General features: G+C 42.1%; 1 protein-coding gene across 10 annotated transcripts in view; it reads right to left on the bottom strand.

Annotated features, from left to right (window-relative positions):
* The window catches only part of cacna1g (calcium channel, voltage-dependent, T type, alpha 1G subunit), a 413,040-nt gene that overhangs the window by 177,231 nt on the left and 208,348 nt on the right, over window positions 1–27,461 (bottom strand). For all 10 annotated transcript variants that reach the window (XM_047377396.1, XM_047377397.1, XM_047377395.1 and 7 more), the window contains exon 6: window positions 1,743–1,902. In XM_047377396.1, coding sequence (XP_047233352.1) covers window positions 1,743–1,902 — 160 coding nt within the window. The remainder of the gene's footprint in view (window positions 1–1,742; window positions 1,903–27,461) is intronic.

The following is a 27,461-nucleotide window of genomic DNA, read 5'->3' as shown; positions in this document are numbered from 1 at the left end:
CACACAATTCGGCATGCAGGAAGGGATGTAGCTCTTAAAAGGTGATCTCAAATGCTCCTTATCAGTGTGAAAAAAGAGGCCATAAACACATCTGACAGCTGTTACTGAAGCTTTGGAAGATGTTGGAGTAATCTGAAGTGAAGAGTGAAAGCTACCTCTAAAACAGATATGTTAGTAGTGGGGAAAGGTTAAACTGTGTTTTTATGAAATGCACACCTTCCAGGTACCATTAGGTAGTCACAAAAACTGACTATGATCACAAAAATGATGTCTGCTCCCCAAAGGCATAACGCATGAACTTAAATTGTAGATGCGAGAAGTCATACATCCTATAGAGAGTAATGATCCCTAGATGACTCAGGCAACATGAATAAGTTATGGGTACCAATGTTCCACATACAGGAGCGCAGGCGATCCAGGGCCTTTTTTATTATTCCAGAACCTGTCTCGTTCCTCCATTCATCACTGCAATGAGGTGTTAGCGTCACTAACCTCACTGTGTAGTGCATGACCCAGTTTGAAAGAAGGATGAAGTTACTTTGACGTCCTGCAGACTTACTTTTAACTGATTTCAGTGACACTTGCAATGAAGCCATAGTTTGCCTATGCAAAAGTTGACCTTTTGAAGTTTTTCACATTGTGCAACAAACCTCCATTTATGTTACTTCAGAGGAAAAAGCAGAATTGTTAAACGAAATAGTTTGGTTAAACAAAATTTGAGCTTTTGGCCTACATGAAAGATGTGACAGAAAAATTCTACTGCACACTGAACACAACGTTCCTGTGGTGAAACATGGTGGCAGCATAATCATGCTGGGGGGTGCTTTTCTTCAGCAGGGATAGGAAAGTCTCTAATGGCTTCTAATGATGCCAATTTCAGTGTTTCCAATGTTTTAATGTTCCCAGTGTTTAGTAATGTGTGTAGTGGTTTCCATACTTTTCACTGGGTTCTGTTAATAACAGTTTGAAGACTTTCAAATGATGTTTAGATGTCTCTAGTGGTTTCTTATATTTTCAGTTGTTCCAATAGTTCCAATGGTTTCTGATGTTTTCACTGCTTCCAATAGTTTCTAATGTTTCTACTATATATCAAATTAACCCCAAACTATTTATTACCCTGAGAGATTCAGAGTTATTTTTTATTCGACCAAGAAGTTTATTTCTGATAGGAAATGAGACAGAAATCTCACAAGAAATTATAAAACAACGTAAATTAGTATCAATATTTAAACAGAAAGAAATGTAAATGTTACATAGAAAATCTTTTATACTCGTTTTAATAATCAATGGAAAAATCTTTTTTGGCATAATAGTAATCAAACCCTTTTTTATAATTGCCGACCAGATTTCTGCATATTTCCACAGGTATTTTGATGATTTTTCCTTGGTCATGATTTCCAAAGCTTTGAGATCGGAAAGCCTCTTTGTCATCACCCTATTCCTTGAATCCCTGCACAGATTTTCTGTCAGATTAAATTTGGACTGTTTAAATGCAAGACTGTGGCTCTTATAAATATTTCCGAAACCCGATTTGCAGTTCAAGCAAACATGTAAAGCACTAGAACGTAGTTGGATGAAAGCAATTAGGTCAGTGGAAGTTTGTTTAATTATCTTTTCCTATTAAATAAAATGTATTTTAAGTTTAGCCCACAACCAAATCAAAATGTTTTTTGACAGCACTAAATGAGTGGAATGTACAAAGTTTGGCACACACAGGAACAAATACACAAAGTGGAACTCACAAGGAGAAGTTGTCTTTGACGAAACAGCGATTTCTGAGCAGGCCAGCCCACAGCTGGACACCAACGATCCCAAAGATGAAGAAGACAAAGAAGCAGAGCAACAGCACATTACCCAGCATTGGCAGCGTGTCCAGCAGCAGGGTGACCAGGATGCGCATACCTAACAAAAGAGACAAGGACAGGGTCAAGTATCTGCTCAGAACATGGCTTACAGTACAATGATCGAATAGCATTTACTGTATGAGATGCTACTCTTTAGATAAGTAAGTAAAACCTTATTGGTCGACCAATCAGCATTCATATGAATTACAAAAAAGAAATATGGTGCCACTGAAAAAATTTACTGGATTGGACATCATGTGATTACCGCATACCACACATGGGCCATTGCTATGCACTGAGTCAGGATGGCTGCAGGAACAGAAGCAACATAAGAAGTACTCAAAACCTTTTTAAGGACAATAAAGTTCTATGAATGGAATAACATACAGATTTAACAGTTTGTATTGAATATAAGTGAGATATAACTGATATGAAATGTAATTTGGAGATAAGTCTAGAAAAAATAAGCGATGTACACATGTATACATCAAAAGTAGTCCAATGTTTAAAATACTAAAACAAAACATTTTACCTGGTTAAATAAAGATGAAATAAAATAATATAATACAAGGATTTCAATATTTATATACAGTTACATATGGAATTTATGAAGGGTACACAGAATTCCTGGACATTCCTGGAATTCCTGGAGAGGCCGTCACATGTTGGAGCACCAGCTTGTGACCTTTGTTGCATGTCTATGCCCTCTCTCCTCCCCTTTCCTGTCAGCATACTACCACAACAATTATTTATTTTTCACATATATATCTATCTATTGTGAAAATAAGGTGAGATCTTTCCATGTAATCCATGCAACATTCATTGACTCCTCACAGTTAAATCTATAAAAGTTACAATAAATATCCTTATGTGTAATCCATGCAATAATTATTAAAATACACAGTTGCAGCAGTAGAGAGTGAAACACGCATATTCTCATATTCTGGGACTGAGAGACTGAGAGACATATTATCTGTCTTATCTTTTGCTGAAATATAAGCAAGTGTATCCAAAGAAATTATGTAAAAGAATGGAAAATCATCATACAAGTATTAAATGAAATTAGTAATCTTTGATTATCAAGTTAAAAGATGTATGATTGAAATATGGTTAAGAAATGATAATTAAAGTAAAAAACATTAAGGTTTGAAATTCTCAATCAGCTATATATGAAAGAAATATAATGTTGATCAGTTGTGATGTATGAATAAAAATAATGAAGAGATGGTTTTAAAGTAAATGCAGAAAGCTGAGAATGGAATGTGTAATACTGTGTAAAGTTTAAGGCTGAGCAAATTAGGGAGAGAACTGTAGGATGAATAGGAGTGACGAGAGCCAGCTACATGCTGACAGCAAATCTTTTGAAGATTTGCTGTCAGCATGTAGCTGATTTGCTCCTCAGCCTTACCAGGGAGGCTGAGGAGGCGCAAGGAAGGGAAGATGAGTCTACAGCCAGCTGCGTGGCTATTACCGGCATCTCCAAGACCGAAAAACAGCACCAGAAAGTCACGATGACCATGACTAAGTATTGAGCAATAACATACTGGGCAAAAGTATGTTGCGCAATAACTGAGAAGACTAACAAAGGGCTGACCAGTGAGAGCATCTGCACTATAAAAGCAATGCTAAAAAAGAGAACTGCAGTTGTTTCCTCGCAGAAGACCAGTGTTAGGATTATGATTATTGATTAATTAACAGCATTAATTAATTAATTGATTAATAATTATAATTGAAAATCATAATTTGACAAAATTAATTTCTTAACCAAAAATCCTTATTTATGAATCGAAGCCAGAGATGTCCTCTGGTGTTGTAATTGTAGCCTAAAGCCCTTGATAATTACAACCGTTAAATACTCAGTAATAATTCGTTCGTTCATTCGTTCGTCGTCTTCCGCTTATCCAGGACCGGGTCGCGGGGGCAGCAGACTCAGCAGAGACGCCCAGACGTCCCTCTCTCCAGACACCTCCTCCAGCTCCTCCAGGGGGAGCCCAAGGCGTTCCCAGGCCAGCCGAGAGACATAGTCCCTCCAGCGTGTCCTGGGCCGTCCCCTGGGCCTCCTCCCGGTGGGACGTGCCTGGAACACCTCCCGAGGAAGGCGTCCAGGAGGCATCCGGTATAGATGCCCGAGCCACCTCAACTGGCTCCTCTCGATGTGGAGGAGCAGCGGCTCTACTCCGAGCTCCTCCCGGATGGCCGAGCTCCTCACCCTATCTCTAAGGGAGTGCCCGGCCACCCTACGGAGGAAGCTCATTTCAGCCGCTTGTATCCGTGATCTCGTTCTTTCGGTCATGACCCAAAGTTCATGGCCATAGGTGAGGGTAGGAACGTAGACCGACCAGTAAATTGAGAGCTTTGCTTTTCGGCTCAGCTCTCTCTTCACCACAGTGGACCGGCACAGCGCCCCCATTACTGTGGCAGCCGCACCGATCCGTCTGTCGATCTCCCGCTCCATTCTTCCCTCACTCGTGAACAAGACCCCGAGATATTTAAACTCCTCCACTTGAGACAGGAACTCCCCTCCAACCTGAAGAGGACAAGCCACCCTTTTCCGGTCGAGTACCATGGCCTCGGACTTAGAGGAGCTGATCCTCATCCCAGCCACTTCACACTCGGCTGCGAACCGCCACAGCGCATGCTGTAGGTCTTGGCTAGAGGGGGCCAGCAAGACCACGTCATCCGCAAAAAGAAGAGACAGGGCATCACGAGGGACACAGTCGAATGCCTTCTCCAGGTCCACAAAGCACATGTGAACCGGTTGGGCAAACTCCCATGAACCCTCGAGCACCCTGTAGAGGGTATAGAGCTGGTCCAGTGTTCCACGGCTGGGACGAAAACCACACTGTTCCTCCTGAAGCCGAGGTTCGACTATCGGTCGGACTCTCCTCTCCAATACCCTGGCGTAGGCCTTACCAGGGAGGCTGAGGAGTGTGATCCCCCTGTAGTTGGAACACACCCTCCGGTCCCCCTTCTTATAAAGGGGGACCACCACCCCAGTCTGCCAGTCCAGAGGCACTGTCCCCGACCGCCACGCAATGTTGAAGAGGCGTGTCAACCATGACAGCCCTACAACATCCAGACACTTGAGGTACTCAGAGCGGATCTCATCCACCCCCGAAGCCTTGCCACCGCGGAGCTTTTTAACCACCTCGGTGACTTCAGCCTGGGTGATGAAAGAGTCCAACCCCGAGTCCCCAGCCTCTGTTTCCACCACGGAATGCGTGATGGCAGGATTGAGGAGATCCTCGAAGTACTCCTTCCACCGCCCGATAATGTCCTCAGTCGAGGTCAGCAGCCTCCTGCCCCCACTATAAACAGTGTTGGCAAAGCACTGCTTCCCCCTCCTGAGGTGCCGGACGGTTTGCCAGAATTGCTTCGAGGCCAACTGGTAGTCCTTCTCCATGGCCTCACCGAACTCTTCCCAGGCCCGAGTTCCCAGTAATAATTGATAACTATTAATATATGTCACTGTTTAATCAACCGTTTCTGCCGAAACGTGGGGAACTTTGACCTTATTTTGACTGATAAATCACTCTTGCACAAAATAAACACAAACACCTTCTCTTTATCTACATGATCATTTATTAAATCAACAGTCCTGATACAATCCGCTCTCCGATTCAATAATCTTCACCTAGTCAAACACGCAAATTTCTACACAAAAAGGGTAAAATATCTAACTAAACAAATAAAACAAAACAGCAGTGGGTGTGTATGGAATCAAACCAGCAGTTATGTCAAACAAATGATAATGTGACGCAGAGCGGTTTTTCGGGGAGCGGCCCGCCAGAAAGGGTAGGTCAGTTACTGTGAGCCATAAAACATTCCCCACCGCTGGGGTTCCACGCACACAAAGGGTTGTAAACCTTTTGGCGGCAACTAATAAAACATGAAGTGTCGAAGACAAAGAAAATATGAAAGGGGAAAATATGATCTGACCGTCAGTAGTTAACTGGAATAAAAACAAGGGTGGCAATCCATCTCCTTGAAACTCCGTGGCTTTTAGGTTACGTGTTAAACTCACGTCTTCGATCGGCAAAGTGAAAACTTACAAGCCTTCTTATTCCTGTAAGCTTAATTCGCTTAGTTTTCTCGTTGGCCAACAAGGAGAATGAATGAAATCCACGTGGGACCTCTTCTCCAAGATGCTGTTTCAGTTGCGTGGTAACCGTGTCTAGGTCCCAAGCTGAAAGTACCTCCTTAAATGGGCCACCTTCCTAAATAGCCTCCTGTGACGTCAGACTTGGGATGCCCCATCATATCAGCCGCAGTGCCCGCTGGGATTTGTAGTAGCAGACTATACTGGGATACAAAATGGCTGAAAACGCCGGAAGGCCTGGTGGCGTCCAGCAATGTGCAAATGGTCCAATATTCAGCAAAACATGGTCAAACACCAGCGAACAAGATCGGACAGAGAAAAGAAGATTAGATGGAAAAGGAACAGAGACAGGGCCCAGCTGATCGACTGCATTAAAAAGAGGATCAACCCGTTGGCTTTAGAAGGACTGTGCCTCAAGATTAAGAATCTGATTTCATCTAAAGCCTTTTTATCCAGACAACAGAAGTGAACTTGATCGGTGAACAGCTGATTGCTCTAAGTTTCATGCTTCTGGAAGTCCTGAATCAACCTCATTTATGTCTCCGGGGTTTCCTTCAACTCTTCAGCCTCTGAAAGTTACTGTCCTCTGAGACATATGACAACAAAGTTCCTATTTAACCATCGAAGTCTGGATCATCAGTGCCTGTCACTTAAAGGAAGAAAACTGAAGATTAAGTTGTATTTCCTTCAAGAAATCACTCGTTGTTACCAGAAGAAACATCTCCATTTGGTGCCTGGATGAGTCTCCGTCTTCAAAGCCTTTCCAAACTCATTAGTTTCAGCATCAGGGAAAGACAGGTTGAGCTGATTGATTAATTTATATTATTGAAATCATTATGTGTTGCCCAATTTAAGCTGTTATTGACCCCTGCTAAAGCGTTACTAATTAAAGAAAGCATATAAAATTCTAGTTAAATCATGGACATTCAATTATTTGAGTCACCATATTTTTGGTTTTTCAGTGGTGGTAAAAAATCTTGTTGCCTGGTTCTGAGATATTTTAGGAGGTTTTTATAGGTTGCCTTAGCCAAGTTTGTTAGAACAGCCCCCTTGGGGCTCGTGCCGAGCCACTAAAATTAACCTAGCCCATATACCAAGAGCCAGTTGTAATATTAGGAAATGAGCAGCCGTGAACAAAAGTGACCGTTGAAGTGTGAATGACTGCGGTGGGCTACTCAGTCGTACAGACCTCCAGTTGAAGAAGGGCGAGACTTTTGTATGAAGGCTGTCAGAGGTTAGGCGAGTCATTTCCCGACACCAGCTTAAACAGAACGTTCAGAAAACATGCTTAGTTAGATCTTTCAGGTTTAGAGAAGTCTGGACCCATTGGATGGAGAGCTGGTTTGAGCAATCCCCTTAGACTTAGGAAGTAGGAGGAGGGTTTAGCTCATCGGACAACGAAACTATATATATATAGATATATATATCTATATATATATATATAGATATAGATATATATATATATCTATATATATATTTATATATAGATATATATATTTTATGGCATGCCGTTCAGGAAATTATTTATATTTATACTCAAAAATCTGAATATATGGAATGAAAGTCTGAATATATGGAATGAAAGTCTGAATATGTTGAATGAACCTTGAATATATGGAATGAAAGTCTGAATATATTGAATGAAAGTCTGAATATATTGAATGAACCTTGAATATATGGAATGAACCTTGAATATATGGAATGAAAGTCTGAATATATTGAATGAACCTTGAATATATGGAAAGAAAGTCTGAATATATGGAATGAAAGTCAGAATATATTGAATGAACCTTGAATATATGGAATGAATCATTTGGTCTGGGGTTTTCAAAACAGCAGAGCTCAGTTCACAGATCGCCTTGGCTGCTGAACTAACCGAACAGTTGGAGTGGGATTTCCCCTCTCAGACTTTCATTCCATATATTCAGACTTTCATTCCATATATTCAGACTTTCATTCCATATATTCAGACTTTCATTCCATATATTCAGACTTTCATTCCATATATTCAAGGTTCATTCGTTCGTTTGAATATATGGAATGAAAGTCTGAATATATGGAATGAAAGTCATCAAGGAATCATGGGTAATGTGGTCCGTGGTCCTAAACAGAGAAGGGAAGGGCAGAAACTTCACGTTTTTATACTATCATGACATTGTCGCTAAATTAAATATTTTCCAGATGTGTTAAGCAAGAAAATAGACTGACTATAGGTACAGATAGGAATTCAGAAGGATCAATAAATGGCAATCCTCGCCTTTTGGATCAACTCCATTTTTACAGTGGCAGATGAGAAGAATAGTCTGATCATTGCAGAAGAAGCTCCAACCCACTGATCCAAATCCAGCTTTGTTTTGTCATTACTCTAAACAAGAATTCTTCCAATGGGTTAAGAGACATGCCCCTGACCTAAAGAGATTATTTCCCATTTTTCTAGGTGAGAATCAAGGCCCCAGGCTCATAGAGACCAAATTGAGTTTAAATTGATAACTGGTAACATATTTTTTAAATTATTGCTACATAAGAGAAAAAAATCCATAAATACACAAACAATTGTGTTAAGGTCATGCGTTGATAATACTCTTTTTGTAAATGTAATTAATGTGTTACTTTAGCTTTGGAAACTGGGGCAAGTAAAAGCTACACCTAGAATCCTAGGGCAAGCTTTATTGAGTGTGCTGAATGGGCATTCAGAACTTTTTTGTCTCATGCTCTGATCCAACCCCCTTCCCTCTTCAGCCATCAATCTCCATTTCATTACCACTCAAATTACCTATCCCTCTTTAACATAGCTTTGAAAAAGTAACCCAACACTGGCATGGTCATTGGTAACAAACCACCTTACTTGCAAGCATTCTTTAACCAGCAACAGCAAGGCTATACCCATGTCAACTTGTGGGTCAAAAGAAACTTGGGAAGCACAGCATTGGTGGATACAAAGTCACAAATTATGACAAGACTTTTATTATCTGTAAGAAACCAGTACAAGGAGAACATGATGACAGCTCCACTGTTTTCTATCTTGCATGTATTTTTGCGAACAGACACAGGCTTTATACAGGGGTCTAAACATCAGAAAATGAAACATATTTTGGGAAAGTCCTATTACATGTTTGAAGTACAGTCATGTGGAAATTGAGGACACCCTATGAAAACCTGTTTGCTTTTCTAACATATGGATATTTAATATCTATTTTAAACTCACAGAGATTTAAGTAATATAACTAAACGAGAAGTGAAGAAAAGCATACTGATTGGGGTTCTGTGTTTACTGTGTTGATTTTCTTGGCAACAGCTGTCCCTCAATTGGTACATATTTAGAGATAACACCATGCTTTGGACAAATGGAAACACAGAGATTTGTTAGCACTGCATGAAATTCTCAGAAGATCTCAGAATTAAAGCCACAAGTAAGGACCGGCTTTTTCATCACCTGTACATGATATCCCTGAATCCATCTGTTCTAGAGAGTGTTCCCTCAAGTTTTTTGACAACATGCACTCACACTTCCTACCCACCCACGCCGTCCCTCTGCTACCTCTGCCAGTATCCCTGTGTCGCTCAGATACTGCTATCTGTCTCTCCATCTTGCGAAAACGTATCCAATTTTCTCTTTTTATGCCACTGCTTAATCTCCCCTCACCTCTCTCCCTCCTCTGTCAATGTCTGCCCTCCTCTCCTGTCTCCCACTTCAGTGGCTCTGTGAGTCAGTCATCAATAATGAGGATAATTTTTCTGATCTGGGTTTTCTAGGTAATTGGAGAGGCCAGGTCATTCCCTGCCAGAGTACCAACAGAGCTCATCTCCTGGGCTGACAGCAACGATGAAGAAGACGATGAGTCGATGCAAAAAAGGAGGAGGGAGACCAAGAAAGAGAATCAGAGTTTTCAGATTTTTGCTTGGATTATTGGGAGAACTCTGCTAAAAAGGCAAGCAAGTGTTCGATAAAACGGGTTTTCCTTTAATATTTGTCGGATATATTACAAGAAATAAAACATTCCAATAAACACAAAGTTGTTTTAAAACTAATTCCAACATGTTTTTATGAAAGCCACCTGGGATGGCAGACCACACTGTATGAGATTCCCAAGTTATTCTGTCAATTTGTATTTTAAATGCATGAACAAACTGCATAAGAAAACTTTACGATAAACAAGGATGAGTTTGCAGACATTTCTCAGATCTGGAGAACAAATGAGGCACTGACAGCGGAGACAGGGAGTAGATGAAGGTAGGACAGGAGCAAAAGAAAGAAAAGTACTGCTGAAGGAGAATAAGTGACAGCGTGAAGCATCTGTTTCCGAACGCTTACATGTTTGGATTGTGCCTTTCACTGCTTTTTGTTCTCTCAAAGGAAAAGATCCAAGACGCGTGAATCTCACCTGGATGGAGGATGGACAGGAGTGGAAAAAAACACTACTCTTGAATGACATCCGAAGGATTTGAAAAACAGTTTTTAAGTTCTTTCAACTTGTGTCAGACGGTGGCACATTATTTAGTACTTGCTATTCTGGCTGAACAAAGTACACAAAAGCACAATCTGAAGAGAGAGGTGAAGAAAATATATGTTTGGCTTCTTTCAGCCTGCTATAGAAATCTTAATAAAAGCTGCACTATAAGGGAAACAAGCTGTTGTGATATAAGCAAGTCAGTCTAGAGAGTTGTAAATGCAAGTATGAGTCACTAGTTGCTGTGGTTCAGTTAGACACAGGTTTGACACAACTAGAAATGCACAAATTAAGAGAAAACGGCTTGGCCAGCCTACCCGATTCTGAAAAAGATACCTTTTTTCTGTGTGTAAGCACTACCAGTTCCCGGTGAAAAAAATAACTCTTGCTTGAATGCAGTTACTGAGAGAGGGAGGTTTCAGTATCAGTTAGGAACAACCAATTCAGAGAAAGCACAGACATGCAAGAAGCTATTTAAAAGGGAACAATTTTCTGTGGCATGCCTACTTTTCATTGTGTTGGCGATTTTTCTAGCTTGCTAAAGTCTCATGACTAGGTCAAACGTTGCTTTCCATAATTGTATGACTGTGAACTCATTCTTTATGTATGCCTTTAATTTATTATGCTTATGAGACTCAGTGAGACTCTGCTCTACATTTCTGAAGGTCATCAGCCAGACCTGGTTTCAGGCTGGTTTCAGCCTCTGTTCTCACAATCTGTCTCGGAAATATTTTTACAACCCTCTATCCTAAAATATAAAGAACTGAGCAACACTTTGTGAATCAGAGCAACTCTCTGAAGGAGCAACTTTCTGACACTGATTAAAACTCTGCTCCCTCTCATACAAGAATAATTTAATAAACCTCACTGAGTCATTCCTACCATAACAGCGCTTTGTTAAGCTTATCGTTTTCATGCCATTCAGGTGGTGAGAGAGAGCAAGAAATCAAGCAGATTACAGGAAAGCCTAACAGAGTACTGCAAAGATGTTCTGTTTTACTCGTATGAGCTTTCAACTGCTATCTCTCATGGATCATGTTGGAATTAAATATTTTGGCAGCTTTTAGGAAATCTCGCAGTTCAGGTAACAGTCAGTTAAGGGAATACCCATGGAGATGGCTGTTTTACTGATGTTAGCTATTCCTACCACACTACAGGTCCTTCTCAAAATATTAGCATATTGTGATAAAGTTAATTATTTTCCATAATGTCATGATGAAAATTTAACATTCATATATTTTAGATTCATTGCACACTAACTGAAATATTTCAGGTCTTTTATTGTCTTAATACGGATGATTTTGGCATACAGCTCATGAAAACCCAAAATTCCTATCTCACAAAATTAGCATATCATTAAAAGGGTCTCTAAACGAGCTATGAACCTAATCATCTGAATCAACGAGTTAACTCTAAACACCTGTAAAAGATTCCTGAGGCCTTTAAAACTCCCAGCCTGGTTCATCACTCAAAACCCCAATCATGGGTAAGACTGCCGACCTGACTGCTGTCCAGAAGGCCACTGTTGACACCCTCAAGCAAGAGGGTAAGACTCAGAAAGAAATTTCTGAACGAATAGGCTGTTCCCAGAGTGCTGTATCAAGGCACCTCAGTGGGAAGTCTGTGGGAAGGAAAAAGTGTGGCAGAAAACGCTGCACAACGAGAAGAGGTGAGGAAGATTGTGGAGAAGGGCCGATTCCAGACCTTGGGGGACCTGCGGAAGCAGTGGACTGAGTCTGGAGTAGAAACATCCAGAGCCACCATGCACAGGCGTGTGCAGGAAATGGGCTACAGGTGCCACATTCCCCAGGTCAAGCCACTTTTGAACCAGAAACAGCGGCAGAAGCGCCTGACCTGGGCTACAGAGATGCAGCACTGGACTGTTGCTCAGTGGTCCAAAGTACTTTTGTCGGATGAAAGCAAATTCTGGATGTCATTCGGAAATCAAGGTGCCAGAGTCTGGAGGAAGACTGGGGAGAAGGAAATGCCAGAATGCCAGAAGTCCAGTGTCAAGTACCCACAGTCAGTGATGGTCTGGGGTACCGTGTCAGCTGCTAGTGTTGGTCCACTGTGTTTTATCAAGGGCAGGGTCAATGCAGCTAGCTATCAGGAGATTTTAGAGCACTTCATGCTTCCATCTGCTGAAAGCTTTATGGAGATGAAGATTTCATTTTTCAGCACGACCTGGCACCTGCTCACAGTACCAAAACCACTGGTAAATGGTTTACTGACCATGGTATCACTGTGCTCAATTGGCCTGCCAACTCTCCTGACCTGAACCCCATAGAGAATATGTGGGATATTGTGAAGAGAACGTTGAGAGACTCAAGACCCAACACTCTGGATGAGCTAAAGGCCGCTATCGAAGCATCCTGGGCCTCCATAAGACCTCAGCAGTGCCACAGGCTGATTGCCTCCATGCCACGCCGCATTGAAGCAGTCATTTCTGCCAAAGGATTCCCGACCAAGTATTGAGTGTATAACTGTACATGATTATTTGAAGGTTGACGTTTTTTGTATTAAAAACACTTTTATTTTATTGGTCGGATGAAATATGCTAATTTTGTGAGATAGGAATTTTGGGTTTTCATGAGCTGTATGCCAAAATCATCCGTATTAAGACAATAAAAGACCTGAAATATTTCAGTTAGTGTGCAATGAATCTAAAATATATGAATGTTAAATTTTCATCATGACATTATGGAAAATAATTAACTTTATCACAATATGCTAATATTTTGAGAAGGACCAGTATGGCAGGATGAAATGGACTGATGGCTGCCATAAATGCATGAACTATTTGTGTTGCCAGAGTGGGGTTGCTATAAAGAAAAGCATCCAGCCATTTTTCATTTTAGTGGGAGCATTACATGAAATTAATATTTCATTCTGCAACACAGAAACACAACAAGTACTCCTGTTTGTCTGGCAGATGACAGAATCAATCGTCTGCACCTATTCCGACCTGGATAGCGAGCTGATTCCAAGTGATCGACATTTCATATTCAATAACAATCATCTCCGCCTCTGCCTGTGCGGCCTCTCCAACCCCGCCGTAGGCGGCCACTCCATTTCAACATGGCTGGCAGGCAGACTGCTGTATGTGATCTGGGAGCCATCTGTTAGCAGGCAGATTAGGTCTGCTTCCTCTACTCTCCTGTCCAGGTCCGGGTCCGGCACAGCATGCTTTGTAATCTTTGTCCTGTGAATTAATGGGCATTCTCAGCCACGAGCCAGCAAACACCTGCGTCCTCTTCTTATTTTTGTAGAGTAGATGGTGACATCCTCCACGCCAGCAGCTCAATATGGAGATGACTAAACATCTTTAGAAATGGAATGGAAATAATCCTCATAGTAAACAATACTCAGAAGATGGGAGTAATGTGTAATGGAGAGTTGGTTTAGCTGCTTTTGCATTCCCCTGTACATTCAAGTCTATCAAGAGTGGCATCTTTTTCACCATCACTTTGTGGTGAATGATTTTTAACCTTTAGTGCTACACGTGACCTTGCCTATCTGAAAACACTGAGGAAATGAGAATCTTACACAATAAGCTCATGGTACAGACTGCACCTTTGTTTTATTCTTTGAAAAACTATTTTCATAGCAAAATGTTGTCCTTGCTGCTCTCAGTAAATTCCATCATTGCATGAACGGAGATCTTTGTTTTTACTTTAGCTCATGTTTGAAATTGGCATTTGTTAGTACTGCTGCCTTGCAGCAAGACGGTCCTGGGTTCTAAAGCAGACTATGGCCTTTCTGCATGGATTTTACATGTTCTCCCAGAACATGTATGCAGGGTGTACACAATGGATGGATGTTAAAAATTCTTAAGAGGGGTCTTAGAGGGGTCAGCTCATGGTTCATAACTGGAAAAGAAAAATGGAGTGGTACCTCTGGATGGCGGGTCAGTCTCTGCCTCAAGATAAATAGTTTAAGTATCCTGGTGTCATTTATGAGTGATGATGGGATAGTTTAGGGTCTCTTCTGCAAAAAAGCTTTCTTCCTATGGCTGAGCTCACTTTTAAACTATGGGGTGGGGTTCTGTAATCCCAGAGCAGTTAAGAGTAAAGGTGTAGCTCCTCAACAAAAGTATGAGTCAGCTGAAGTTCAAGCATCTGATCTGGATACCTTTGGGGCAATTCCCTTTTGAATTGAGGGGGGAAATCAAGAACTCACTGGTGGGACTTTATGTCTTCTGACCTGGTAACACCTTAGTAACTCCCAGATAGACTTGGACAGCGTTGCAGGGGAGAGGGATGTCTATGTTTCCTCTTGGATAAACAGAAGACAATGGAAAGAACTAAACACTTTTCTATGGACACTTAGATAAGGCACTTAGGGTTTAGCTGTTCCAGGTGTCTCCTGACAACGATAAAAACAGTTGCTTAGAGGACTGCAGCTTCTGAACTGCAGAAGCTCTGCTCATGGAAGGACTTTGGATTGGCCTTAAAGATGTGGCAAAACTGTTGACAAAGGGAAAAGCACCCAATTTAATGTTCCATCTATTTTTCATTTCTCACCTATTATTGTGAGACAGGACAGTCCAGTGCAATTTCACCCTTGATAATAACTAATTCTATACAGGTTAAAACTGAATTAATTCATGTTCAAATTTCATCACTTAAAAAATTCTCTACTAAATACAAAGAACCAGAAGGACTCCACCTTTGTCCAACATCGAACCTTGCCATACACTTAGACTATCTTTCCAACAAAACTTTACATTAACACTTTAACAAATTATTTTCTCTTTACTGAACCCTAAGCTTTGTAACCTAGCAGCTAATTTTAACAACCACCTTACCTCACACAAAAGAAATTCCCTGTACAACTTACAAAAGATAAATTTTTGGAAGGAGTGCATCCCATATCATCTAATGTGAAAATAAAACATCATACCAACAGTTAAACATGGTGATAACCATCTGCAGAAAGGTCAGTGGTTATAATGGGTAAGTGGCCGCTTTAGAATATTCACAATTGAGAAACATGAAATCTTCCCTTTACCAGAAAAACAATATTCTGGTAGAGAATCCCCAGCAGGCAATTCATGACCTTAAGCTCAAGCACAACAAAAGCTGAAGACTTTGGACTGGCAAATCCTTTTTTCCCAGCACTAAATTTTGCATACACTCATTGCAGCAATTATAGTTTTCTTGGATCTTCCAGTACTCAACACAATCAAATCATGCTATGAGCAGTGTGGCCGGTTAATTGCTCTCACAGAGATGCCTCTTGACTTTTACCTAGAAAAACACACAGTATTCCAGACAGCTGATTCCTTTGAATATAAAGACCAATACAGGGGGATGTCACAAACTCTCATCTCAGCCTTGATACAGCCATTGACAGCTCTGGTACAAGGTCCATGCATACCCATACCAGACATAAGGGTAATGGCCAATCTGGTGGATGACTATTTGTGAGAGATGTGCTGCTGACACAGTGTGGAAGTTATATTTTTTTGTGTTTGTTAACTGGTCAAAGGAATCCTGTGTAATCTGTCTGTCACTTTCACTGGCAGGACTGCCAAGTGAGTGCATCGCCAGAGTCCATGACATAGACACCAGCCTAGGAACAATTTGTTCACTAAAGCCAGTGTGAGGATGTTTGTGTGGGTTTTAAGTTGAGCTCCACCCTTCTGTTGTAATGTATATTCGGAGAGTGGAGTTGGAGAATGTGTTGCTGTTGATAGCACAGGAATCACAGGTGTGAGCATCAACAATTTGCACATCTGCTGATCCAGGTTTGGACAAAATAAATTTGTCATAGTAAATGGCCTGCCCTTAACCTTGGATTGTTTAAATCAAAGCCCTTGTCGGAAAATTTATCTGCACACAGCTGCTATGAAAGATGGTAACCAGCCATTAGTAGCAGCTAGGGAGTTCATGTCTTAATAAGAGTCACTTCACCAGATTGATATTCTGGGAATTGAACTATCAAATCTCTGACTGATTTAACAACCCTCTAAAACCTGAGCCATAGCCACTCTGGTAGAAGCAGTCAAATATCAAGAAGAAATTTAAATCAAGTGCAAGACATACCACCTTGGACTGAAAGGTGCAGTGCTTCTTGTTGACCTGTGACAAACACAATGAACCACACTCAGCTTGATTTACCCAGCTAAGGTGTGTAACGGTGTCTTTCTGCATTTTCGGCTATGGACAATGCCTTGACACATATTTCCAATTCCTCAAACATTTCACAGTTTGACATCATATTCTGTTTGGATTTTATGTGATGGACCAATACAAAGTAGTGTATAATTGCAAAGTGAAAGCAAATGACATGTTTTCAATTACCATAAACACCTGAAAGCTGTGCCTTGCATTTATATCCACTCAATATTTTTTTTAGCAATTAGCTCAAACTCACCTAGATTAAATGGGGATAATCTGTCAACTTAAATTTGTAACTCTTGAAATAGATTATCATTTGGATTTAGGTCTGAAGCTAAATTCCAAAGCATTCCATACCATATGCTTTGATCTAAACTATTCAATTGTAACTCTGGCTGTATGTCCAAGGCTGTTGCTGGACAGTAAAACTCTGCCTTCAACAGGTTTTTCCTCAGAATTGCCCTGTATTTAACTTCATACATTTTCCCATCAACCTTGAGCAGCTTCCCCGTCCCTGACAAAGAAAAGCATCCTGACAGCAATATGCTGAAACCACCATGTGTTATTGTGGGGATGATGTGAAGTGTTAGTTTTCCCCCAGATGTAGTATGAAGACCAAGAAGTAATTTGGCCTCATCTGACCAGACCACCTTCTTCCATATCTTCTCTGTTTCATTTACATTGCCTCTGACAATCCCCAGATGGGACTTCTTTTGACTATTAATTTAATAATGTCTTTCTTCTTGCCACTTTTCATAAAAGCCTTTGAGAAGATTCTCACACCTAAGCTGTGGATCACTGCAGCTCCTCCAGAATTATAAAGTTGAGTATTTATTTTAGGTTTGAGGTGATACATGTTCATTGCACTGTTGGGTGATGGATTGAAAAGGAGGGGGTATGGTTTGGAAACCAGTGGATTTTGTCTCTCCTTTTTGCAGATGACGTGGTTCTGCTGGCTCACACTACAGCATGCACTGAGGAAGATGCAGCAGAATGTGAAGCGGCGGGGATGAGAATCATGCTCCCTAGGTCCTAGGCTATAGTTCTCAACTGGAAAAGGCTGGCTTGCAGTTTGGAGAGGAGATCCTGTCTCAGGTGGAGGAGTTCAAGTATCTCGGGGTCTTGTTGATAAGTGAGGGGAGAATGGAGCAGGAGATCAACCCAGATCAAGGCCCAGCTGCGCCCCCAACCCAGTCCAGGATAAGCAGAAGATGACGAGAATTGAAAAGTGCTTCATGATATGTCCAATATGGGTGATATTAGGACATTGTTTTTTAACCGAACTCTGCTTTTAACATCTCCACCACATTCTAACTGACCTGTTTGCTGTGTTCTTTGATATTCATAATGCTGTTTGCTCTCTAATGTTCTCCAACAATAGTCTGAGGCATTCACAGAACAGCTGGACTTTTACTCAGATTAAACTACACACAGGTGGACTCTGTTTACTAAATTAGAAACCTCTGAAGGCATTTAGTTGCTTTTGCATTTATTTAAGTGTATCGGAGTAAAGAGGGCTGAATATAAACACACATCACACTTTTTCAGATTATTGTTTTTAAAAAATTTAGAAAACCGTGTATAGTTTTCATGTTAATTGGTCTCTCTAAATTCCTCTTAGGTATAAGAGTCTGTATGGATGGATCATTTTCATTCCACTTAACAATTGTACACTTTGTGTTTGTCTATCACATAAAATCCCAATAAAATCTATTAAATCAGTGGGTGTAAGGAGAAGATTTCTGTAAAAGTGCCAGGGCTATGGATACCTGTATATCAGATTCAGTCCTTTTTTCCTGTGCAACCTGTTTTGTATTAACAAAGATCCATTTTTCATCTTCCCTAAAAGCAGAACTTATTAATCATGTTGAAGTTCTTGTACCTAAAATGGTACAAAATTAATGCAGATTCTTTAGAAGAATTAGAGACCCCCCCAATGGAGTGTTGCTCTACCCTTAATTATGAGCTATGACAGCCTGTTTAATTAGTGTTCTATCTGATTGTTATGAAATATATTTTCCTTCTGACAATAAAACTATTACACACCGAATATAGGGTGTTTGTTACACTAAACTAAATGCTATGTTTGAGGCAAGTGGTGCTGTCAGCCTGTTTCGGGGACAGCTGCTTTACACCTGAGTCCCACATTTTGTCTGTTCGGTTATACTCATTATCATTATGATTTCTGAAATAAACATGTGGTCCATATGATGTTTTCATAATTGATTAAAGTGGATGAGTCCATCATAACCCTACAAGGTAAATTCATTTTGAGGGAATTCAAATATATTATACCTGAGGTAATAACATGCTAAGGAATGAAATAATTGAAAGTGTCCCAACTTATTCAGGTGACCAAGCAGCATCAACAATTAAAAACATTTGAATTAGAAGACCTTTTATCTAAGCTTTAAATGTTTTCAGGAATAATGTGTGCGTTTTCTTCTAAAATAAGTCCTTAAAGTACTGAAACAGCCCATAATGAAGTTTTAGAGGGTACCGAATATGAAGAATATAGCAAATGCTCAGTGAAATCTTAATTTCTTTGCTCATATTTCTTATCTGTTTCTGTCATAGCCTTTCTTTTTCGAACTGTGAAACACTGAAATTTCAGATTTATGTGTTTAATTTACTTAATTCTTATTTATTGTGGTTGATATGAAAACAATATTTGCAAATACAATCAAAAAAAACAAATACAATCAAAGTTAATCTATTAAAACACTGCTCTATATCTAGTAATCCATCCATCCATCCATCCATTTTCTTCTGCTTATCCGGGGTCGGGTCACGGGGGCAGCAGCCTAAGCAGAGAGACCCAGACTTCCCTCTCCACAGCCACTTCGGCCAGCTCGTCCAGGGGAATCCCAAGGCGTTCCCAGGCCAACCGATAAAACATAATCCGTCCAGCGTGTCCTGGGTCTTCCTATGGGCCTCCTCCCGGTGGGACGTGCCCGGATCACCTCACCAGGGAGGCGTCCAGGAGGCATCCTGACCAGATGCCCGAGCCACCTCAACTGGCTCCTCTCGAAGTGGAGAAGCAGCGGCTCTACTCCCGGATTCTCTCCCGGATGGCCCAGACACCCTGCGGAGGAAACTCATTTCGGCCGCTTGTATCCATGATCTCGTTCTTTTGGTCATGACCCAAAGCTTATGACCGTAGATGAGGGTAGAAACGTAGATCGACGGGTAAATCGAGAGCTTCGCTTTCTGACTCGGCTCTCTCTTCACCACGACACACCAGTACAGCGCCCGCATCAATGCTGATGCAGCACCAATCCATCTATCAATCTCCTGCTCCATTTTTCCCTCATTCATGAACAAGACCCCAAGATACTTGAACTTCTCCACTTGAGGCAGGACCTCCCCCTCGACCCGGAGGAGGCCATCTCCGGCTCAAGACCATGGCCTCAGACCTGGAGGCACTGATTCTCATCCCGGCTGTTCCAGTGAGAGCTGTAGATCATGAGCTGATGAAGCCAATAGGACCACATCATCCGCAAAAAGCAGAGACGCAATCCTAAGGCCACCAAAAGGGATCCCCTCGACACCTTGGCTGTGCCTAGAAATTCTGTCCATAAAAGGTATGTAAAGAATCGGTGACAAAGGGCAACCTTGTCGGAGTCCAACCCTCACCGGAAACGAGTCCGACTTACTGCCGGCAATGCAGACCAAGCTCTGACACTGGTCATACCGGGACCTAAAAGCCCATATCAAAGGGCCTGGTACCCCATACTCCCGGAGTACCCCCCACAGGATTTCCCGAGGGACATGGTCGAATGCCTTCTCCAAGTCCATAAAGCACATTTAGACGGGTTGGGCGAACTCCCATGCACCCTCCAGGATCCTGCCGAGGGTGTAGGGCTGGTCCAGTGTTCCACGGCCAGGACGAAAACCACACTGCTCTTCCTGAATCCGAGGTTCGACTATCCGATGGACCCTCCTCTCCAGAACCCCCAAATAGACCTTATCAGGGGGGCTTAAGAGGGTGACTCCCCTATAGTTGGAACACACTCTATGGTTCCCCTTTTCGAATAGGGGGACCACCACCCTGGTCTGCCAATCCAGTGGAACTGCCCCCAATATCCATACGATACTGCAGAGTTGCATTAGCCAACACAACCCTACAACATCCAGAGCCTTAAGGAACTAGTTAACTAGTTGGAACTACAAGTTGGAGTTTTGAGTAAAAAAGTCATAGGTTTCTAACCAACTCTCATTTCAAAATCATACATGTCTACCTTGTGTATACAATTTGATGATAGTAGTAGTAAAAACTGTGTTTGCACTTTCGATGATTTGTATCTTGCATCTGCTATGTACCTTACCATTTAGTGAAAATGTTACTACAGTGTTTTGAAAGAACAATATATGGAGACATAAATTATTTGCTTGGATGAAGCTAATACTAGTTAGCTTGATTACTGGACATATCACTTAGCAAAACTCACTTTTCTCTCAAGCCTAGGTTGGGTTTGTCACCACTGAAGTTCTATTTTAGAGTTAATGGAAAAAGGCATGAGTAGCCACCAGCACTTTTACAGTTTGACTATTGTTCACGTCCTCACAGCTAATTTGATTTTTATTAACATTCCTTCTGAGAATCCCTGAAGGCAGTCAAAGTATTATCATTTGCACTTGTTCCACAGTTGAAAAAGATGATTTTACATGTTAAACAATATGAATTGAGTTATTTCAGGTTGGGCTTAGAAATCATGTCATGGCCTCAAAGCTACAACTTAAAACATTTGGGAACTTTATCTCTTTGGTCTGAACCAAGCAATTACTGCAACCAAACATTTACAGAAATGCCCCCGGGTCTCCTACTGGTGGGACGTGTCTGGAACACCTCCCGAGGGAGGCGTCCAAGAGGCATCCGTGCCACCTCAGCTTACTCCTCTCTATGTGGAGGAGCAGCAGCTCTACTCCAAGCTCCTTCCGGATTGCTGAGCTCCTCACCCAATCTCTAAGGGATTGCCCATCCACCCTGCAGAGGAAGCTCATTTCCGCTGCTTGTATCCGGGATCTCGTTCTTTCGGTGATGAGCCAAGGTTCATGCCCATATGTGAGGATAAGAACATAGACCAACCGGTAAATTGAGAGCTTTACTTTTCGGCTCAACTCTCTCTTCTCCACAAAGGACATGCAGAGCTTCCTCATTACTGCGACGGCTTCACCAATCCGTTTGTCGATCTCCTGCTCCATTCTCCCCTCACTTGTGAATAAGACCCGAGATACTTGAACACCTACACATGAGACAGTTTCTCCCCATCCAACCTGGAAAGGGCAAGCCACCCTTTTCCATCCCAGCCGCTTCACACTCGGCTGCGAATTGCCCCAATGCATCCTGTAGGTATTGGCTAGAGGGGGCCAACAGGACCACGTCATCTGCAAAAAGAAGAGACACAATCTACTGGTCCCTGAACCAGACCCCCTCTGGCCCATGGCTGTGCCTAGAAATCCTGTCCATAAACGTTATGAACAGGACTGGTGACAAAGGGCAGCCCTGCCATAGTCCAACATGCTCCGGGAACAAGTCTGACTTAGTGCCGGCAATGCAGACCAATCTCCTGTTCCATTTGTACAGAGACAAGTGGAGCAGAATTCTATTTGTGTACTTAGTGAACTTGCACAGAGATGGCCCCTAATAAAGGGCCCTCAGCTTTGTACTCCTGGAGTGGCCCCTGCAGGGCACCAAGAGGGACATAGTTGGATGCCTTCTCCAGGTCCACAAAATACATGTGGACTGGTTGAGTAAACTCCCATGAACTCTCGAGGACCTTGTAGAGAGTGAAGAGCTGGTCCAGTGTTCCACAGCTGGGACAAAAACCACGCTCTTCCTTCTAAAGCTGAGGTTCGACTATCGGCCGGACTCTCCTCTCCAATACCCTGGCATTGGCCTTACCGGGGAGGCTGAGGAGTGTGATCCCCTGTAGTTGGAACACACCCTCTGGTCCCCTTTCTTGTAAGGGAAACCACCACCCCAGCCTGCCAGTCCAGAGGCACTGTCCCCGATCGCCATGCAATGCTGAAGAGGAGTGTCAGCCACCACAGTCCCACAACATCCAGAGACTCGTGGTACTCAGGGCGGATCTCATCCACCCCTGAAGCATTGCCCACATGGAGCTTTTTAACCACCTTGGTGACTTCAGGCTGGGTGATGAAAGAGTCCAACTCCGAGTTCTCAGTCTCTGCTTCCACCAGGAAAGGCGTGACGGAAGGATTGACGAGACTTCTTCCACCACTCTATAATGTACCCAATCGAGATCAGCAGCTCCCCCACCCCAACAGTGTTGGCAAACCACTGCTTTCCTCTCCTGAGGCACCGGACGGTTTGCCAGAATCGCTTCAAGGCCGACCGATAGTCCTTCTCCATGGCCTCACCAATCTCCTCCCAGACAGTTTTTGGCCTCTGCCACAGTTCGGGCCACGGCACGATCGGCCTTACAGTACCCGTCAGCTGCCTCAGGAGGTTACATGCATTTATATTTAGCCCTCTTTACTCTGATACACTTATATAAAAGCCACTAAATGTCTCGAGAAGTCACCAGTTTAGTAAATTTACTCCACTTGTGTATAGTTTATTCTCAGTTTAAATACATATGTTCTGTGAAGGCCTCAGAGGTTTTTTACAGAACATTAGAGTACAAACAGCAAGGTTTCTTTTGAATATTTTATGCATAGGCCTCTGTCTGACCCCTATTGACTGGGCCAGACACTTTCTTTGGGCCAGACACTTTTTTTCTAAGATGCAGCAAAATGGAACCCAGACCATGATACCTCCACGTAAAATATACTGTCGTAATCTGCCTGTGTTAGATTTTTAAGTTTGTGTTCTGTTTACTTTGTCTGAACAGCCAGATTCTTCTCTTGCTTTATTCCTATTCATTCGGGTTTATTAGATATGTCAGTTTACATTTCCTCATAGATCTAGTTCCTCCCTGTTTTTGTTCTTTTTGCACTCTCATTGTTTACTTATTTCAATTCATTTAGATGATTCCTGTTACTCACTGGGCTCCTGCTAATCAGTGTTAGTCACTCTCCCTCAGTATTCCTCAGTCTCCCTTCCACCAGCTGCACCTGTTCTCTCCCTAATTATCCTCATCAGTTGACCGGTCCATACTCCACTTCCCTCAGTATTTAAACTCTCTGTTTTTCATTGTATGCCACCGGTTCCTCCTGGAAACTACCCTGATATCTACCTGTAAATTATCCTGCTTGTTACCCTGTTTGCTGCCTGATTTTATGTCCTCTGTTCCTATGCTCATGTTATCATCCTGCTCATTTCACTCAACTACCTGTGTTCCTGTATCTGGTGAAATTGTAAGTTTGTTTACCATTAAATCCTTCTCATCTACTTCACTACGCTCTGCATTTGGGCTCTACCAACACAACATGACATATACTGCATTCACACAAAAAATAAGACTGTTGATATTCTCTATGAATTTATTTGTTCTCAATGACAAAAAATGAATATCGAGCATATTGTGCTCCTTATATATGTACTTCACATGCACATATTTCCAGTAAGATTTAAATATAACAATCTACTAATATACTTATTGTTTTAAGTAACTGCTTACATAGACCGGACTTTATCAAGAAAAAAGGTGCCTCGTATAAAACCTGAGTAACAATGCTTCCTTAGTTTATATTAATGAGGTGTCACTGGTGGGTGCTGCAAATGACATAAACAAATCAGTGAAATTATTATGAAAAGACTCAGGTAATGGTGGCCCATCAGTGAATAAACAAACAATATTAGCTGCTCCTTGTCAGGAGGCTTAAGTGTAGAGTTGTGAATGAGCCAGTGATTGTGAAGCATGAATGAAAAGCTTGATGTCAATTATGGAATTCTAATGAGCACTTCTTTGGGTTCAAGCAGGGTCTCCTTTCGTCCTGTTTGAAGAAGGTTTTCTTTTTTCTTTTTATGGATCTATAACTCAGAGGTGCTAATTTTAACCAACTGTTCAGTGAAACACAAGGGCCCTGACAGCAGATTCCAGCACTGTGTCTCCTTGCAATGTGACTGCACCAATTATTCAGGTCAAATTCTATTTGTGTACTTGGTGAACTTTAAAAGGGCAAATGGCTGATTTGCCCCACAGAGCTTAACGGAAAATAAAAAACAGGAGCAAAAAAAACCAAAACAAAAAAACACACATATTCAAATATAGTTAGTAAGCCTAAAAATAGCTCAAGGTCCATAACAACATCACCACCCAGAGTCATGATGAGTTCTGCCAGGTTCACTGCAGGACCTGATGAGGTATAAAGGGTGTGTGTGCAGGCAGGGAGGCAGCAAACAGATACCAGCTGAGCCGGGGCTCAGACCCCACCAGAATACTACTAACATTTTTCCCACAGGGCCACCACCAGACCAAATCATCCATACTTTAACACCACCATTAGGTCTGTGATTGGTTTGACAGAGGTTTAGATGCCTAATGAGCCAATCAGTGTGTATGACTTCATACATTCTAAGTGTCCGTGTGTTTATTCGCATAATGAGGGGCGGTGGATCCCTACAACTGCCTTGACTGACAAGAGGTTGCGATTATCCAACCGGCAGCCAGATAGGAGAGAAAAGAGGGGGGTTGATGATGTCCCATTCATTCTGGTTAATGGCATAATTCGGATCTGTATTTAAATGGAGAGATTCCAGGTGGTGTTATCTAGGGAGGAACAGATGAAATGTGTGGAATGCTAAGCTGGTATAAATTGGATGTGATTTATAAAACATCAGTTTGTCCCTGAGGGTCATTCCTGGCTGTTTGCTGTAATTGACACCGATATAAGAAAAGGGAAAATTCAGGCTGATATAAAGACAGTTCTGCACTCACACATTATTGGCTTGAATGCCATAATAATTTTTGGCTGTCAAGGGTGCTTTAAATATATCTCCAAGGTAGAAATGTTTAGTTTGTGTCTCCCCACAAGATCCAAATAATACATACACCTGCACTAGTATTTGGAGAAATGTCCCTTAGCAAACTGCAAAAAAAAAGAGTTCAGGCTCAGAATTGTTGTCTGAGTGCCAAGAAAAAGCCCTACAGATTTACTTTCACAGGTGGAGCATTACAACTAATGCTTTAAAGCTTTGCTTGATATTTATAAAAGAAAGGTTCTTAGAAACTGCTTTGGGATTATTTCAAGTGTTATGGACATGGACACAGAAATGAAAAGGAAAAAAAATAAGAAGCACGAAAGAAAGAGAGGTGAGGCAAAAAGGAAAAGGGGAGAGAAGGAGAAAATAATGGAGGAGAGAAAGAAGGAAGAAGAGAATACAAGATAACACCCTGCTTGCTTCTACTACCTGCGGAAACATTCATTTTAACAGCTTTTTTACCAAAAAGTACGAATGCAAGATGTATTTATTGATAAATGAGGCTCAATATAGAACATTTGTGTATGTGTTAACAACTGAATCTAAACACCTGTGGGTCTGAGTGTGAGGGTGCTTGTGTATACAAGATATCTCCATAAAAATATGCAACAGCGAGTGTGAGGAGCCACAGGCCTGCCCCCCTGGACCTGGGACAGATACAGAGGAGATCTGAGTCATAGACATCTAAAGGCCCCCCAGAGCACAGGAACTCCAAGAGAACCATTGCCGGGACTACCACAACCCCCCCAGAGAAGAGCAGAGGAGAGACCAGGGGAACCACCCAGCAGTCACAGTGCAGAAGCCCCGGGAGCTGCAGCAACAAGCCCATAGGCCCTGCCGGCAGCCGTCTACACCGGAGAAGATCCAGCCATGGACCAAGAGACCCGAGACCCTGGGACATATCACCCCCCAAGCAGAGGCCCGACAGAGCCCGGAGACCCAGGCCCCGGCAAACAGCCATCGGGAGTGAGCCGGGACACACCAAAGCACCCAGCCCTGGATACCAAGCTCCTCTCCACAAGTACACCACCGGGCAGAGACACCAACCACCGGCAGGTAGTGTGGCGGGGAGGAAAAGGCTCCCCATTTGATGGGGGGCCTAAACTGATCCAGGAGAAGGAGCAGTCCAAGACCCATACTGACACAAAAGAGGGGACTACATGGTCCAAACTAGCCTGCCAACCAGGGATGAAACAGTCCCAACCCCCCAATGAATTCTGATCCTAACCCCATGAGCCCCGCCAGCCCCAATGAACCCCAACATGAATTTCCCCACAGGGGCACCCCTCACAAAGACACAGATATTGAACACATGCCCCCAAACCCAAACACCATGAATCCCCTCCCCACAGCACAGGGGCGCACCCCCACAGATGAGCTCCATCCACTGCAACGATAGCCCAGAGTTTTGGTAGCCATGAAAAAACTGCTGGCATAATTCTGTCCAGATTTCTAAGTAGCACAAATTCTAGAGACTGTCTGAAATTCTTCCACTGACTCAGCTTTAAAGCATCATTAGGACTGTATGGTGTCAGGGAAAGATGAACTTGAGATGATATGGTTGAATATGCTGACATTAGGCACAACTTAATCTTTCCGTGTGTTAAGAGTCACTTATTTCCTTTTGATGAAGGACCAAAAAGTACCAATACCTGCTTCACTGTGTATCACTGTGCTAGATTACCCAACAAACTGGCCTGGCCTAAACCCCATATAATATTTGTGGAGTGTTGCCAAAAGAAAGATGAGAGACACTAGAGCTAACAATGCAGATGAACCAACGGCAACCTGGGCTTCTATAACACCTCAGCAGAGCCTCAGGCTGATTGCCTCCATAACATTTTGCATTAATGCAGGAAAATGTTGCAGGAAAGCATATACTGTACAATACATGGACATAGATTTAAGCCGTTTGACACAAGAGTATTCGAAAACAACTTTTTGAAGAAACCAGATACTTATGAGCCATATTCATCAAAATTAACATTAAAAAAAGTTTGAAATATATTACTTTGTCCACTGAATGTATATAATAGATGGGTTTCCCTTCTTGATTTA

Source organism: Girardinichthys multiradiatus, chromosome 10 (assembly GCF_021462225.1).
Source record: "Girardinichthys multiradiatus isolate DD_20200921_A chromosome 10, DD_fGirMul_XY1, whole genome shotgun sequence".
In the NCBI taxonomy this organism is placed as follows: domain Eukaryota; kingdom Metazoa; phylum Chordata; class Actinopteri; order Cyprinodontiformes; family Goodeidae; genus Girardinichthys; species Girardinichthys multiradiatus.
Note: the sequence above shows the minus strand (reverse complement) of the source record. Positions and strands in the feature narration are given on the sequence as shown.